The 17231-nt window shown below is 44.5% G+C and overlaps 1 protein-coding gene across 2 annotated transcripts; it reads left to right on the forward strand.

Moving 5' to 3' along the window:
• The first annotated feature begins 327 nt into the window (after window positions 1–327).
• On the forward strand, window positions 328–15584 carry TMIE (transmembrane inner ear). Of its 2 annotated transcripts, none has more exons than XM_088059762.1 (4): window positions 328–1403; window positions 7006–7123; window positions 10449–10598; window positions 14392–15584. In XM_088059762.1, exons 1-4 carry the CDS (start codon window positions 1317–1319, stop codon window positions 14712–14714), a joined length of 678 nt encoding a protein of 225 aa, XP_087915888.1. In that variant the 5' UTR covers window positions 328–1316; the 3' UTR covers window positions 14715–15584. The 2 variants fall into 2 exon arrangements, with proteins under 2 accessions (XP_087915888.1, XP_014116138.1); XM_014260663.2 differs by lacking the exon at window positions 14392–15584 and adding an exon at window positions 12248–12480.
• Window positions 15585–17231: the final 1647 nt, after the last annotated feature.

The raw sequence follows: 17231 nt of genomic DNA on the forward strand, positions 1-17231 counted from the left end.
AAATCCCCCAAAATTCCAACCATTTCCCATCCAAATCCAAAATTATTTTTAATTATTTTCTAATAATTATTAATTTCTAATAATCATTATTTTTAAAGCAAAAAAAAACCCCAAAAAAAATCCAAAAATCCCCTCCTTAAACCTAAAAAAAAAATCCCTAAAAAAATCAAAGGAAATCTGAGAATTCCTGGAATTTTTTCCCCTTTGGAATAAAAAAACCTGGAAAAGCCCTCGGTGCTCCCGATCCCCCTTCCCGGGGCTCCGCCATCGACACCGCCCCGGCCATGAATCCATCCCCGAATCCATCGGAAAACAGCGCTGGAAAAGCTGGAAAAACCAGGCCGGGAAAGGCGGAAAATTCCCAAATCCAGGGGAAAAATTAATTGAAATACCGGGGGAAATATTAATTGAAATACCGGGAATATATTAATTAAATCCAGGGAAAATGTTAATGAAATCCTGGGAAAAAATTGAATTAATTGCTGGGAAAATATGAATTAAATCCAGGGAAAATATTAATTTAAATACCGGGAATATATTAATTTAAATACCGGGAATATATTAATTTAAATACCGGGAAAATATTAATTTAAATACTGGGAATATATTAATTTAAATACCGGGAAAATATTAATTTAAATACCGGAAATATATTAATTTAAATACCGGGAAAATATTAATTTAAATACCGGGAATATATTGATTAAATCCTGGAAAAAATGAATTAAATCCTGGGAAAATATTAATTTAAATACCGGGAATATATTAATTTAAATACCGGGAATATATTAATTTAAATACCGGGAATATATTAATTTAAATACGGGGAAAATATTGATTAAATCCTGGAAAAAATAAATTAAATCCAGGGAAAATATTAATTTAAATACCGGGAATATATTAATTTAAATACCGGGAATATATTGATTAAATCCTGGAAAAAATGAATTAAATCTTGGGAAAATATTAATTTAAATACTGGGGAAATATTAATTTAAATCCAGGGAAAATATTAATTAAAATCCTGGGAAATATTAGTTTAAATACTGGGGAAATATTAATTTAAATACCGGGAAAATATTATTTTAAATACTGGGAAATATTAATTAAATCCTGGAAAAAAATTGAATTAAATCCCGGAAAAATATTAATTAAATCCTGGGAAAAATTACTTTAAATCCTGGAAAAAATTAATTAAATTCCGGGAAAAATTAATTTAAATCCCGGGAAAAAAAATTAATTAAATCCTGGGAAAAAATTAATTAAACTCCGGGAAAAAAATTAATTTAAATCCCGGGAAAAATAGAAATTAAAGGATGGCTCGGGATCCGCCTTGGAATTCTTTGGGATTTTCCTGCCTGGTCCTGAGCAGATCCAGGATTTCCTTGGCTCAGCTGATCGAGGTGAGGAGGATCCCGCTGGAAAAGTGGGAATGAGGGTTTTCCCAAAAAAAAAAAACCGGGAATTTAAGGTGGATCCGAGGAATTCCGAGGGGTTTTGGGGTTGTTTGGTTGTTGTTTTTTTTTTTTAAGGAATTTTTTTGGGTTGAAATCGGGAATTTTGGGATTTTTTTTGGGAGGGGGGAAATGATCCTAAAAAATTCCTGGTGGATATTCCAGATTTTTGGGATGGGTTTTGTTTCTCTTGTTTTCCCTCATTCCCAGGAAAAGCTGGAATTCTCTGGGAATTCCTCCCCCTTTTCCCTAAGGATGACTTTGCATTTTCCTTGGGAAAAAACCGGGAATAATCCCGGAAGAAATTCCAGAGGGAAATTCCCGCCTGGAATAAACCTCAAAAATCCCAGATCCCAAAAATTTCCTCCTCTGGAAATTCCAGCTGGGAATTCCTGGAGCAGAATTTTGCCAGGATTTCTGGGATGGGAGAATTCCAGGAATTTCCCAGGATTTTTGGCCTCTCATCCCTCCCCATTTTTCCAGGATTTCCAACCTCTCTTCCTTTTCCCTTTCCCAGATTTTTCCCAGGATTTTCGGCCTCTTTTCCCTCCCTTTCCGTATTTTTTTCCCAGATTTCCAGCCTCTCATTCCTGCTTTTATCCTGATTTTTCCCAGCATTTCCAACCTCTCCTCCCTTCCCATTTTTCCAGGATTTTTGGTCTCTCATTCCTGACCTTATCCCGATTTCTTCCAGGATTTTTGGCCTCTCTTCCCTCCTTTTCCATATTTTTTTCCCAGATTTCCAGCCTCTCATTCCTGCTTTTATCCTGATTTTTCCCAAGATTTCCAACCTCTCCTCCCTTCCCATTTTCCCAGGATTTTTGGCCTCTCCTCCCTTTCTCTTTCCCAGATTTTTCCCAGCATTTCCAACCTCTCCTCCCTCCCCATTTTTCCAGGATTTCCGGCCTCTCATCCCTGACCTTATCCCGATTTCTTCCAGGATTTTTGGCCTCTCATCCCTCCCTTCCCTTTTTTTTCCCCCAGGATTTCCAACCTCTCATCCCTTCCCATTTTTCCCGAATTTCCGGCCTCTCCTCCTTTTCCCTTTCCCATTTTCCCCAGGATTTTTGGCCTCTCATCCCGGCCCTTTCCATATTATTTTTCCCAGGATTTCCAGTTTCTCATCCCTCCCCATTTTCCCCAGGATTTCTGCTCTTTTCCAGATTTTTCCCAGGATTTTTGGCCTCTCATCCCTCCCTTCCCAGATTTTTCCCAGGATTTTCAGCCTCTTCTTTTCCCTTTCCCATTTTTCCAGCATTTCTGCTCTTGCTTCCCTTTCCCTTTCCCAGATTTTTCCCAGAATTTCCTGCCTCTCTTCCCTCCTTTTCCATATTTTTTTCCCAGATTTCCAGCCTCTCATTCCTGCTTTTATCCTGATTTTTCCCAAGATTTCCAACCTCTCCTCCCTTCCCATTTTCCCAGGATTTTTGGTCTCTCATTCCTGACCTTATCCCGATTTCTTCCAGGATTTTTGGCCTCTCTTCCCTCCTTTTCCATATTTTTTTCCCCAGGATTTTTGGCCTCTCCTCCCTTTCCCTTTCCCAGATTTTTCCCAGCATTTCCAACCTCTCATCCCCCCCATTTTCCAGGATTTTTGGCCTCTCATCCCTCCCCATTTTTCCCAGAATTTCAGGTCTCTTTTCCCTTTCCCTTTCCCAGATTTTTCCCAGGATTTTTGGCCTCTCCTCCCTTTCCCTTTCCCAGATTTTTCCCAGGATTTTCGGCCTCTCATCCCGGCCCTTTCCATATTTTTTTCCCAGGATTTCCAGCGTCTCATTCCTGCTTTTATCCTGATTTTTCCCAAGATTTCCAACCTCTCCTCCCTTCCCATTTTCCCAGGATTTTTGGCCTCTCCTCCCTTTCTCTTTCCCAGATTTTTCCCAGCATTTCCAACCTCTCCTCCCTCCCCATTTTTCCAGGATTTCCGGCCTCTCATCCCTGACCTTATCCCGATTTCTTCCAGGATTTTTGGCCTCTCTTCCCTCTCTTCCCATATTTTTTTTCCCCAGGATTTCCAACCTCTCATCCTGCCCCATTTTTCCCGAATTTCCGGCCTCTCCTCCTTTTCCCTTTCCCATTTTTCCCAGGATTTTTGGCCTTTCATCCCGGCCCTTTCCATATTATTTTTCCCAGGATTTCCAGTTTCTCATCCCTCCCCATTTTTCCCAGGATTTCTGCTCTTTTCCAGATTTTTCCCAGGATTTTTGGCCTCTCATCCCTCCCTTCCCATTTTTCCCAGGATTTTCAGCCTCTTCTTTTCCCTTTCCCATTTTTCCAGCATTTCCATCCTCTCATCCCTCCCCGTTTTTCCAGGATTTTTGGCCTCTCCTCCCTTTCCCTTTCCCAGATTTTTCCCAGAATTTCCTGCCTCTCTTCCCTCCTTTTCCATATTTTTTTCCCAGATTTCCAGCGTCTCATTCCTGCTTTTATCCTGATTTTTCCCAAGATTTCCAACCTCTCCTCCCTCCCCATTTTTCCAGGATTTCCGGCCTCTCATCCCTGACCTTATCCCGATTTCTTCCAGGATTTTTGGCCTCTCTTCCCTCTCTTCCCATATTTTTTTTCCCCAGGATTTCCAACCTCTCATCCCTTCCCATTTTTCCCGAATTTCCGGCCTCTCCTCCTTTTCCCTTTCCCATTTTTCCCAGGATTTTTGGCCTCTCATCCCGGCCCTTTCCATATTATTTTTCCCAGGATTTCCAGTTTCTCATCCCTCCCCATTTTTCCCAGGATTTCTGCTCTTTTCCAGATTTTTCCCAGGATTTTTGGCCTCTCATCCCTCCCTTCCCAGATTTTTCCCAGAATTTTCAGCCTCTTCTTTTCCCTTTCCCATTTTTCCAGCATTTCCATCCTCTCATCCCTCCCCGTTTTTCCAGGATTTTTGGCCTCTCCTCCTTTTCCCTTTCCCAGATTTTTCCCAGAATTTCCTGCCTCTCTTCCCTCCTTTTCCATATTTTTTTCCCAGATTTCCAGCGTCTCATTCCTGCTTTTATCCTGATTTTTCCCAAGATTTCCAACCTCTCCTCCCTTCCCATTTTTCCAGGATTTTTGGTCTCTCATTCCTGCTCTTTCCCAGATTTTTCCCAGCATTTTTGGCCTCTCTTCCCTCCCTTCCCATATTTTTTTCCCCGGGATTTCCGGTTTCTCATCCCGCCCCATTTTTCCCGGATTTCCGGCCTCTCCTCCCTTTCCCTTTCCCATTTTTCCAGCATTTCCGGCCTCTCATTCCCACCCCCATTCCCGATTTTCCCTGATTTTCCCCCATCCCCAGCATTCCATAAATCCCAACAACAAATCCCGGGAATTTTTTCCCATCCCAGGCTCCAATTCCAGCTTTTCCGACCTTTCCAAGAATTCCCAAGGGGACAAACGAGGCAGAAAATTCCCTGATGGAGCAGAATTCCCAGGGAATTCCAAACAGATGGAAAAATTCCCGTTCCTTTTATTCCCAACCCCCAAAAAATTGGGATAAACCAGGGAGAATTCCGGGATTTGCTTTGTTTATCCCAGGTTTTTTTCCTGGAAATAATTGGATAACGGAATTATCCCGAATAATTGGAACAGGAGGAAGGAAAAAAAACCTGGAGAAGGAAAAAATTCCCAAAAAATTCCAAAGATAAGGAAAAAAAAAAGAAGGGAAAAACCACCAGGAAATATTTGGGAAAACTCCCTTTAAATCTTGGATTAGGGAAAAACTTGGATTTGGAAAAATCCCAAAATTTGGGAATAATCCGGAATTCCCAGCCCGGAATTCCCTCAGGGATCGGCTCATTCCAGGAATTCGCAAGAAATCGGGGCTGGAATTTGGGATCCGTTTTCCAAGGTTTTTCCCGAAAAATCCCACGGAAAATTCGAGATTTTGGGAATTTGGAATTCCGAAAATTCCGAATTTTGGGAATTTGGAATTCCCATCCTTTAGGTTTAGGCCGAGTTTCTTTTTCCATCCCACCCCCCCCAAAAAAAATTCCCTAAATTCTGAATCCCAAAATTTCCTTTTTTGCTTCTTCCTGGATCAGCATTCCCAAAATTCCCGGGATGAATTTCCATTGGAAAAACGTTGGAAAATTGAAGAATTCCAGGAATTTTTCCGGGAAATTTTTTTTTTCCCCTGTTCTTTCTTCATTCAGGGCTCAAATTCCCTGAGATTCCAATCCTTAAATCATGGAAAAATCCAGGAAAAGAATTCCCAACGAGAAACCTCATTCCTTAAAATCCCAACATTCCCAAATTTCTGAGCAGCGTTTTCACGATTCCCGGAATTTGGATTTTTTTAGGAATTTTCCCATCCTCAAACCTTTTCTCCCTCTTTTTTTTTCCCAGGTTTTTTTTGGGAATTTTTCCCACCCTAAACCCTTTCCCCCCTCTTTCTTTTCCCATTTTTTTTCCAGGAATTTTCCCATTTCTCCCTCCTTTTTTCCCTGGTTTTTTTTTCCCAGTTTATTTTTTTCCCTCCCTTTTTTTTTCAGGAATTTTCCCATTTCTCCCACCACTTTTCCCTCTTTCTTTCCCCATTTTTTTCCCAGTTTATTTTTTCCGGGAATTTTCCCATTTCCTCCTCCTTTCCCTCTTTTTATTCCCATTTTTTTTCAGGAATTTTCCCATTTTCTCCTCTTTTCCCTCTTTTTATTCCAAATTTTTTCTGGGAATTTTCCCATCCTAAACCTTTTCTCCCTCTTTTTTTTTCAGTTTTTTTGGGTGGAATTTTCCCGTTTCTCCCTCTTTTTTTCCCTCTTTTTATTCCAAAATTTTTTTGGGAATTTTTCCACCCTAAGCCCTTTTCCCCCTCTTTCTTTTCCCTTTTTTTTTTCAGGAATTTTCCCATTTCTCCCACCACTTTTCCCTCTTTCTTTCCCCATTTTTTTCAGGAATTTTTCCCTTTTCTCCTCTTTTCCCTCTTTTTATTCCCATTTTTTTCAGGAATTTTCCCATTTTCTCTTCCTTTCCCTGGTTTTTTCCCCAGTTTTTTTCCCCAGTTTAATTTTTTCCGGGGATTTTCCCATTTCCTCCTTTTCCCTGTTTTTTCTCCATTTTTATTTCCAGGAATTTTCCCATTTTCTCCTCCTTTCCCTCTTTTTATTCCCATTTTTTTCAGGAATTTTCCCATTTTCTCCTCCTTTCCCTGGTTTTTTCCCCAGTTTTTTTCCCCAGTTTAATTTTTTCCTGGAATTTTCCCATTTTCTCTTTTCCCTGTTTTTTCTCCATTTTTATTTCCAGGAATTTTCCCATTTTCTCCTCCTTTCCCTCTTTTTATTCCCATTTTTTTCAGGAATTTTCCCATTTTCTCCTTTTTCCCCAGTTTTTTCCCCAGTTTTTTCCCCCAGTTTAATTTTTTCCGGGTATTTTCCCATTTTCTCTTTTCCCTGTTTTTTCTCCATTTTTATTTCCAGGAATTTTCCCATTTTCTTCTCCTTTCCCTCTTTTTATTCCCTTTTTTTTTCAGGAATTTTCCCATTTTCTCCTCTTTCCCCAGTTTTTTTCCCAGTTTTTTTCCCCAGTTTAATTTTTTCCGGGGATTTTCCCATTTCCTCCTTTTCCCTGTTTTTTTCCCAAGGCCACGACGGCTCCTCCGAAGCCGAAGCCGGATCCGGTGACGTCGGAGACCGTGGTGATCTGGGGGCTGCGCCTGTGGCAGGTGGTCGGGATCTTCGCCCTCTTCGTCCTCTCCATCAGTGAGTCCCGGAATTCCCGGAATTCCCACGGGAATCCTTCCCGGGAAAAATCCCCCCCCGGAGTTCTTGGGAATGCTGGGAGTGAGCGGGGAGGGATCGGGAATCGGCTGGAGACGCGCTCCTGGGAATCCGGGAATGCTCGGGAATCTGGGAATGGGTCGGGAATCCGGGAATGGAGAGGGAATTGTGGAGTGCCTTGGGAATCTGGGAATGGAGAGGGAATCCGGGAATGGGTCGGGAATCCGGGAATGGGTTGGGAATCATGGAATGGGTCGGGAATTGTAGAAGAAATTGGGAATCCTGGAGTGCCTTGGGAATCCGGGAATGGGTCGGGAATCCGGGAATGGGTTGGGAATCTGGGAATGGGTTGAGAATCTGGGAATGGGTCGGGAATCTGGGAATGGGTTGGGAATCCTGGAGTGCCTTGGGAATCCGGGAATGGAGAGGGAATCATGGAATGGGTTGGGAATCGGGGAATGGGTCGGGAATTGTAGAAGAAATTGGGAATCCTGGAGTGCCTTGGGAATCTGGGAATGGGTTGGATTGGGAATCCGGGAATGGGTCGGGAATCTGGGAATGGGGAGGGAATCCTGGAGTGCCTTGGGAATCCGGGAATGGGTTGAGAATCTGGGAGTGGGTTGGGAATTGTAGAAGAGTTTGGGAATCCTGGAGTGCCCTGGGAATCTGGGAATGGGGAGGGAATCCAAGAATGGGTTGGATTGGGAATCCTGGAATGGGTTGGGAATCTGGGAATGCTCGGGAATCTGGGAATGGGGAGGGAATCCTGGAGTGCCTTGGGAATCCGGGAATGGGTTGAGAATCTGGGAATGGGTCGGGAATCTGGGAATGGGTTGGGAATCCTGGAGTGCCTTGGGAATCCGGGAATGGAGAGGGAATCATGGAATGGGTTGGGAATCGGGGAATGGGTCGGGAATTGTAGAATAGGTTGGGAATCCTGGAGTGCCTTGGGAATCTGGGAATGGGTTGGGAATCCGGGAATGGGTTGGACTGGGAATTATGGAATGGATTAGATTGGGAATCTGGGAATGGGTCAGGAATCATGGAATGCCTTGGGAATCCAGGAATGCTTTGGGTTGGGAATGGACCTCCAGGTCCGTTTCATTCCCCGTTTTTCACGGGAAGGGACGTCTTCCCCAAGGAATTTTTGGGATTTTACCACTGGAATGTTTGGAATTCCAAGATTTTCCACGTGGTTTCAGCTGGGATTTGAAACCCCCGGGATTTTTAACCTGGAAGTGCTGAGAAAAACGGGAAAAATCCAGGAAAATTGGAATATCCCAAAGGGAAAAGGATCCGTAGAAATCATCCAAGTCCAACTCCCAGTTCCAGAAATTCGGGAATAAACAGGGAAAGGATTATTTCAATGGGAAACCGGGAATTGAAATTCCCAAATCCGATAAAAATCCTGAATTCCGGAACCAGGCAAAATTCCAAAATTAGGGCAAGAACTAAATTCAAACCCAGGTAAAATCCCGAAATTCCAAATCCAGGGAATTCCACAACCGGGAAAAATCCCAAAATTCCAAATCCAGGGAATTCCAGAACCCAGAAAAATCCCAAAATTCCAAATCCAGGGAATTCCACAACCGGGAAAAATCCCAAAATTCCAAATCCAGGGAATTCCAGAACCCAGAAAAATCCCAAAATTCCAAATCCAGGGAATTCCACAACCGGGAAAAATCCCAAAATTCCAAATCCAGGGAATTCCAGAACTGGGCAAAATCCCAATTTCTGGGAGATCCCAGGCATTTGAAAATCCGGGATAAATCCGGAGCATCCCAAGGAATCCCAGGCTCTCTTTCCAACCCCGCGGGTTTTTTGGGAATTTTGAGGAACTCCTCATCCTCTAAAATGCAATCCCAATGGAATTAATGAGGAAAACCAGGATTCTTCCATCATTCCTCACCTTTTCCTTGGAATTTCTCCCATCCTGCTCCTCCTTTGCTCCGGAGGTTTCCTGGCGTATCCCAAAAATTTTAGAAGCCACGGATTTTCCTGGGAGCCGGGAATGGGATCGGAATCCAGAAAATCTGGGAATATCCTGCTTTTCTGGCTTCCTCTTCCCAGTCAGAGCCGCTTTTCCAACGGCAGAAATCCCGGGATTTGGAACATTCCCAAAGCATCAACTCACCAGGAATTCCTCGTTGTCCTCTCCATTCCCAATAACTCACTGGGAATTCCAGCTTTCCCATTCCCAATAACTCACTGGGAATTCCAGCTTTCCCGTTCCCAATAACTCACTGGGAATTCCAGCTTTCCCGTTCCCAGAAGGTCACCGGGAATTCCAGCTTTCCCAGAATTCCCAGTTTCCCACTCCCACGGAAATTCCGTCCTTCCCATTCCAAATAACTCACTGGGAATTCCCGGTTTCCTGTTCCGAATAACTCACCAGAATTCCAGGTTTCCCATTCCCATTCCCTGATGGAATTCCCTGTTCCCGTTCCCATTCCCTGAGGGAATTCCCGTTCCCACTAATCCATGGGAATTCCCTGTCCCCTGACAGAATTCCGTGTTCCCATTCCCATTCCTTGATGGAATTCCTTGTTTGAATTCCCTGAGGGAATTCCTGTTCCCATTCCCATTAACCCATTGGAATTCCATGTTCCTGTTCCTGATGGAATTCCCTGTTCCCGTTCCCAGTCACTCATGGAATTCTCTGTTCCCATTCCCTGATGGAATTCCTGTTCCCATTCCCACTAATCCATGGGAATTCCCTGTCCCCTGACAGAATTCCGTGTTCCTGTTCCCATTCCCTGATGGAATTCGTGTTCCCATTCCCTGAGGAAGTTCCCATTCCCTGATGGAATTCCTGTTCCCATTCCCACTAATCCATGGGAATTCCCTGTCCCCTGACGGAATTCCATGTTCCTGTTCCCATTCCCTGATGGAATTCCTGTTCCCATTCCCAGTCACTCACAGGAATTCCCTGTTCCCATTCCCTGAGGGAGTTCCCATTCCCTGATGGGATTCCCTGTTCCCATTCCCATTCCCTGAGGGAATTCCTGTTCCCATTCCCTGATGGAATTCCCTGTTCTCATTCCCATTCCCTGAGGGAATTCCCATTCCCTGACAGAATTCCCATTCCCTGATGGAATTCCCTGTTCCCATTCCCACTAATCCATGGGAATTCCCTGTTCCCATTCCCTGACGGAATTTCCGATCCCATTCCCACTCCCATTCCCTGCTCCCGTTCCCTGAAGGAATTCCCATTCCCATTCCCAGTAATCCATGGGAATTCCTGTTCCCAGTAACCCTGGGAATTCCGGTTATTCCCAGTAATCCCGGGAATTCCGGTTATTCCCAGTCATCACGCTCTGCTGCCTGTTCAAGTGCCGCATTCCGCGCACTCGGAAGGAGATCGAGGCTCGCTACGCCCAGCGCAAGGCGGCCAAATCCTACGCGGATAAACTGGACACGGTGCCGCCCCTCGGAGAGCTCACCGACATTCCCGGAGGTAATTCCCGCTTTTCTTTGGGAATTCTGGGAGTGCAAAGTCCCTAAAAGAGCTCAGTGATATTCCTGGAGGTCATTCCCACTTTTCTTTGGGAATTCTGGGAGGGGAAATTCCTGCCATGAGCTCACCGACATTCCCGGAGGTAATTCCCGCTTTTCTTTGGGAATTCTGAACTTCCCTGAGCTCACCGACATTCCCGGAGGTAATTCCCGCTTTTCTTTGGGAATTCTGAACTTCCCTGAGCTCACCGACATTCCCGGAGGTAATTCCCGCTTTTCTTTGGGAATTCTGAACTTCCCTGAGCTCACCGACATTCCTGGAGGTAATTCCCGCTTTTCTTTGGGAATTCTGAACTTCCCTGAGCTCACCGACATTCCCGGAGGTAATTCCCGCTTTTCTTTGGGAATTCTGAACTTCCCTGAGCTCACCGACATTCCTGGAGGTAATTCCCGCTTTTCTTTGGGAATTCTGAACTTCCCTGAGCTCACCGACATTCCTGGAGGTAATTCCCGCTTTTCTTTGGGAATTCTGAACTTCCCTGAGCTCACCGACATTCCTGGAGGTAATTCCCGCTTTTCTTTGGGAATTCTGAACTTCCCTGAGCTCACCGACTTCCTGGAGGTAATTCCTGCTTTTCTTTGGAATTCTGGGAGCACAAAGTCCCTCCCTGAGCTGAGTGATGTTCCCAGGGGTAATTCCCCCTTTTCTTTGGGAATTCTGGGAGTGCAAAGTCCCTAAAAGAGCTCAGTGATATTCCTGGAGGTCATTCCCACTTTTCTTTAGGAATTCTGGGAGGGGAAATTCCCTCCCTGGGCTCATCAACATTCCCAGGGGTAATTCCCATTTTTTCTTGGGATTCTGGGAGTGCAAAGTCCCTGAAAGAGCTCAGTGATGTTCCTGGATGTAATTCCCGCTTTTCTCTGGGAATTCTGGCCTTCCCTGAGCTCACTGACATTCCCGGAGGTAATTCCTGCTTTTCTTTGGGAATTCTGGGTGCTAAAATTCCCTCCCTGAGCTCACCGACATTCCCAGAGGTAATTCCCGCTTTTCTTTGGGAATTCTGGGAGTGCAAAGTCCTTCAATGAGCTCAGTGACATTCCCGAAGGTAATTCCAAATTTTTTGGGGGAATTCTGGAAGTTAAAACTCCCTCCCTGATCCCACCGACATTCCCGGAGGTAATTCCCACTTTTTTTTTGGGAATTCTGGCGCCACAGAATTCCTCCCACATTCCCAGCAGCAGATCCGGATTTTGGGATAAACCCTTTGGATAAAATGGAATTTTCCCGTCGCTTCCAGCCGGAATAATTCCTCCATTCCCAAATTAAACTTGGGAAAACCCCTCAAATCCCGGTTTTTTTTCCAAATCCCGCTAAAAAAACTCCGTCAAATTCTGCTTTTCCCGCTTTTCTGAACTTTCTGGGAATGGCAATTCCAAACTTTTCCTGGGGAAAAAAACCCTGGAATCCTCATCCCGTTTTCCCATCCATTCCCGACTTTCCCGTCAGGAAATTGGGAATCCCATCCCGTCTTTCAAATCTCAAATTCCCATTTATTCCAAGGGAATCCCTGGGAAGGTTTGGAATTGTTCATTCCCGGTTTTTTCTCCCCCTCTGGAATTTTTTCTCACTCTCCTTTCCTGATTCCATAGGAAATTCCATTCCCGAAAATCTCCTCCCTCCCTCGGGCCAATCCCGAGCTCTGCGCTCGCTGCCGGTGCTGAAGGAAGAGGATGAGATGATTTTCCAAGGAATTTAGGGAATTCTCATTCCCGCCCTCCTCTGGCTTCTCTTTTCCAAGATTTCCTCGGATTTTCCGCTTCTTCATTCCTGGATTTTTCTGGTTTTGGGGGTCTGAAATTGGAAATTCCCAGATTTTCCTGTGGAATTCGGAGCTGAGCTCCAGGAATTCGCACAAATCCCGGGATTTCAAGGATCCAAAATTGGTGATTCCCAGATTTTCCTGTGAAATTTGGAGTCAAACCGCGGGAATTCACAGAAATCCCGGGATTCTGGGGGTCATAAATTGGAAATTCCCAGATTTTCCTGCAGAATTCTGACCTGAGCAGCGGGGATTCTCACAAATCCCGGGATTCTGGAGGTCCGAAATCGGTGAATCCCAGATTTTCCTGTGGAATTTGGAATCAAACCATGGGAATTCGCCCAAATCCTGGGATTTTCCAAGGAATTCTGGGAATTCTCATTCCCGCCCTCCTCTGGCTTCTCTTTTCCAAGATTTCCTCGGATTTTCCGCTTCTCCATTCCTGGATTTTTCTGTTTTTGGGGGTCTGAAATTGGAAATTCCCAGATTTTCCTGTGGAATTCGGAGCTGAGCTCCAGGAATTCGCACAAATCCCGGGATTTCAAGGATCCAAAATTGGTGATTCCCAGATTTTCCTGTGAAATTTGGAGTCAAACCGCGGGAATTCACAGAAATCCCGGGATTCTGGGGGTCATAAATTGGAAATTCCCAGATTTTCCTGCAGAATTCTGACCTGAGCAGCGGGGATTCTCACAAATCCCGGGATTCTGGAGGTCCGAAATCGGTGAATCCCAGATTTTCCTGTGGAATTTGGAATCAAACCATGGGAATTCGCCCAAATCCTGGGATTTTCCAAGGAATTCTGGGAATTCTCATTCCCGCCCTCCTCTGGCTTCTCTTTTCCAAGATTTCCTCGGATTTTCCGCTTCTTCATTCCTGGATTTTTCTGGTTTTGGGGGTCTGAAATTGGAAATTCCCAGATTTTCCTGTGGAATTCGGAGCTGAGCTCCAGGAATTCGCACAAATCCCGGGATTTCAAGGATCCAAAATAGGTGATTCCCAGATTTTCCTGTGAAATTTGGAGTCAAACCGCGGGAATTCACAGAAATCCCGGGATTCTGGGGGTCATAAATTGGAAATTCCCAGATTTTCCTGCAGAATTCTGACCTGAGCAGCGGGGATTCTCACAAATCCCGGGATTCTGGAGGTCCGAAATCGGTGAATCCCAGATTTTCCTGTGGAATTCGGAATCAAACCATGGGAATTCGCCCAAATCCTGGGATTTTCCAAGGAATTCTGGGAATTCTCATTCCCGCCCTCCTCTGGCTTCTCTTTTCCAAGATTTCCTCGGATTTTCCGCTTCTCCATTCCTGGATTTTTCTGGTTTTGGGGGTCTGAAATTGGAAATTCCCAGATTTTCTTGTGGAATTCCGACCTGAACCACAGGAATTCGCACAAATCCCGGGATTCTGGAGGTCCAAAATTGGCGAATTCCGGGATTTTCCTGTGGAATTTGGAGCCGAACTGTGGGAATTCTCACAAATCCCGGGATTCTGGGGGTCTGAAATAGGCGATTCCCAGATTTTCCTCTGGAATTAGGAGCTGGAATTTGCACAAATCCCGGGATTCCGGAGGTCTGAGAGTGGCAATTCCCAGATTTTCCTGCAGAATTCAAAATCAAACCATGGGAATTCGCACAAATCCTGGGATTTTCCAAGGAATTCTGGGAATTCTCATTCCCGCCTTCCCGTGGCTTCTCTTTTCCAAGGAAATTTAACTCCAAATTTCATTTCATTAATTTAAATTCCAAATTAAATTCCAAATCAACCCCTGGAATTGTTTTTTTTCCCAAAAAAAAAAAAAAATCCTCACTCGGCTGGATGGGAAAATTCCCAGCGGGAATATTTTTGGGAATATTTTCCCTGGAATTCCTGGGAGTTGGAATTGTGACAATTCCCAGAATTTTTTTTTTTTTTTTGGGAATCCCCATCAATTCCATGTTTTTGTTTTTTTTTTTTTAATCCCCGGGAACAGCTCAGACGACGGAAGAAAAAAAAGAGGAAGAAATTCCCACGGTATCCGGAAAAGTGGAAAAAACTCCGGGGAAAAAGGAGGGATCCAAAGATTCCAAGAAAAAAGACGGAGAGAAGGAACAGAAGGAAGAATCCAAGAAAGACGGAGGCAAAAAAAAAGACGGGAAAGGGGAAAAGGAAAAGGGGGAAAAGGAAAAGGGGGAAAAGGAAAAGGGGGAAAAGGGAAAGGAAACGAAGGACAAATCCCAAGGAAAAAAGGGGGAAAAAGACGGAGAAGCCGGAAAATCCAACGGGAATTCCAAAACTCCGGCGAAAAAGAAGTGATTTCATGGAAATGCCGGGATTTTTTGGGAATGCTGGATGAGATTTCCCGGATATTCCCGCGGGATGGGATGGGAACCGCCGGGATTCGGCTCCTCCGAAGGAAAAGCGGGAATTTTATGGAATAAAGGCAAAAAAAAATGGGAATGAGAGGTTGGGAATGAGCAGGGATGAGGAGCCAAAGGAAATTTGGATCGATCCCGAATTTTTTCTTCTTCCGGAGGAGCTGGAAAAGTTGGAGAAAGTTTTCCCGGTATTCTGCAATTCCTCACGGGGAATTTTAGGGATTCCGGGAAAATCCCAAAAGTTTGGGATTCTCCAAAGATTCCAAGAGGTTTTTGGAGATTTGGGAATTTTTCCTCCCTTCTCCGGTGCCTTTTTCCCTGGATTGCTGCAGGGAACAGCGGGAATTCCGTCTTTTCCATGGGATTCAGCCGCATTTTCCCGATTTTTTCCCAGGGATTCCGCTCCTCCCTCCCTTCCCGGGAATTCCCGGGAATTCCCTCGGAACGATTTGATCGGGAGCGGCGTTTTCCTGAATATTTTGGGAATATTCCAAAAATTTCTGCCTTAAAAATTCCAGCTTGGGGAGGATTTAACTCCAGTTTTTTTGGGAATAGCAGGAAAAATCTTGGGATAATGAAAATTTGGGATATTCTGGAATTTTCTGCTCCATAGGGAGAATTCCATCCCATCCTTTATCCCTGGGAATGGGAATTCTTTTTTATTTCTTTTTTTTTTTCCTATTTTTTTCCCCATTTTTTCCAATTTTTTTCCCATTTTTTTCCCATTTTATCCCATTTTTTCCCCAATTTTTTCCCATTTTTCCCCCAATTTTTCCCAATTTTTGGTTGGGAATTCTGCCCCTGAATACCCAAAATTTCCATCCTCGGGATGAAAAAGCGGGAACAAGGATCCAAATATTGGAATTTTTTTTAAATTTCAAGCCCAATCCCAAATTTTCAAGGCTCCTTTTCATCAGGATTTTCCCATTGGATTCGGGCTCGGATCCGTGGGAATTTTGGGATAGGGATATTTATCCCTTAAAAATCCCGGGATGGGATCCAGCTGGGAATTTGGGATGGAGAGGGAAAAGGAGCGGATTTATTCCCGATCCGATTTTTTTCCGGGACGAAAAATCCTCTCCTTTATTTATTTTTTCCATGGAATTCCTTTTCCCGTGAAAAAGAATCCGAATCCCGAATAAAAAATTCCTTGGGATCGGGGAATCCGGGAGATTCCTGGGAATGGCTGATTGGTTTTTTTTTTTTTTAAAAACGGGATTTTTCCATGAAAAACCAAAAATAAATCAATTTCTCCTTCGGGAATGGTTGGGTTTGGAATTCTCAGGGATGGGGGGGAATGCAGGGAATTCCTGGGATTGGGGATTTGGGAATCCATTCCCGGGATCTGAGAATCCATTCCCGGGATTTGGGAATCCATTCCCAGGATTTGGGGTTTGGGAATCCATTCCCGGGATCTGAGAATCCATTCCCAGGATTTGGGGTTTGGGAATCCATTCCCGGGATCTGAGAATCCATTCCCAGGATTTGGGGTTTCGGAATCCATTCCTGGGATTTGGGGAATCCATTCCTGGGATTTGGGGAATCCATTCCCGGGATCTGAGAATCCATTCCCGGGATTTGGGGTTTCGGAATCCATTCCTGGGATTTGGGGAATCCATTCCTGGGATTTGGGGAATCCATTCCTGGGATTTGGGGAATCCATTCCATGGGATCTGAGAATCCATTCCCGGGATTTGGGGTTTCGGAATCCATTCCTGGGATTTGGGGAATCCATTCCCGGGATTTGGGGAATCCATTCCCTGGGATTTGGGGAATCCATTCCATGGGATCTGAGAATCCATTCCCGGGATTTGGGGTTTCGGAATCCATTCCTGGGATTTGGGGAATCCATTCCCTGGGATCTGAGAATCCATTCCCGGGATTTAGGAATCAATTCCTGGTATTCGGGGTTTGGGAATCCATTCCCAGGATCAGGGGATCAATTAATGGGATCTGGGGATCCATTCCTGGGATTTCAGAATATTTTCCTGGAATTTGGGAATATTTTCTTGGGATCTGGGAATCCATTCCCAGGATTTGGGAATCCATTCCTGGTATTTGGGGTTTGTGAATCCATTCCTGGGATTTGAGGAATAAATTCCTGGGATTGAGGAATCCATTCCCTGGATCTGGGAATCCACTCCTGGAATTTGGGATTTGGGAATCCATTCCCAGGATTTGGGATTTGGGAATCCATTCCCGGGATCTGAGAATCCATTCCTGGGATTTGGGAATCCATTCCTGGGATCTGGGAATCCATTCCCAGGATTTGGGATTATTTTCCCGGGATTTGGGAATCAATTCCTGGTATTTGGGGTTTGGGAATCCATTCCCGGGATTTGGGAATCCATTCCCGGGATTTGGGGAATCCATTCCCAGGATTTGGAAATATTTTCCTGGGATTTGGGGAATAAATTCCTGGGATTGAGGAATCCATTCCCAGGATCTGGGAATC

Source organism: Pseudopodoces humilis, chromosome 1, assembly GCF_049639895.1.
Source record: "Pseudopodoces humilis isolate 2021_Gansu_Grassland_sample_001 chromosome 1, ASM4963989v1, whole genome shotgun sequence".
NCBI classification, from domain to species: domain Eukaryota; kingdom Metazoa; phylum Chordata; class Aves; order Passeriformes; family Paridae; genus Pseudopodoces; species Pseudopodoces humilis.

What these genes read in the sequence shown, in the direction of transcription:
- TMIE (XM_088059762.1), top strand. Translation starts at nt 1,317, where the DNA reads ATGGCTCGGGATCCGCCTTGGAATTCTTTGGGATTTTCCTGCCTGGTC. An exon ending in CCTTGGCTCAGCTGATCGAG is followed by an intron (nt 1,404 to 7,005) that starts GTGAGGAGGATC and finishes TTTTTTCCCAAG; the next exon opens with GCCACGACGGCTCCTCCGAA. An exon ending in GCTCACCGACATTCCCGGAG is followed by an intron (nt 10,599 to 14,391) that starts GTAATTCCCGCT and finishes CCCCGGGAACAG; the next exon opens with CTCAGACGACGGAAGAAAAA.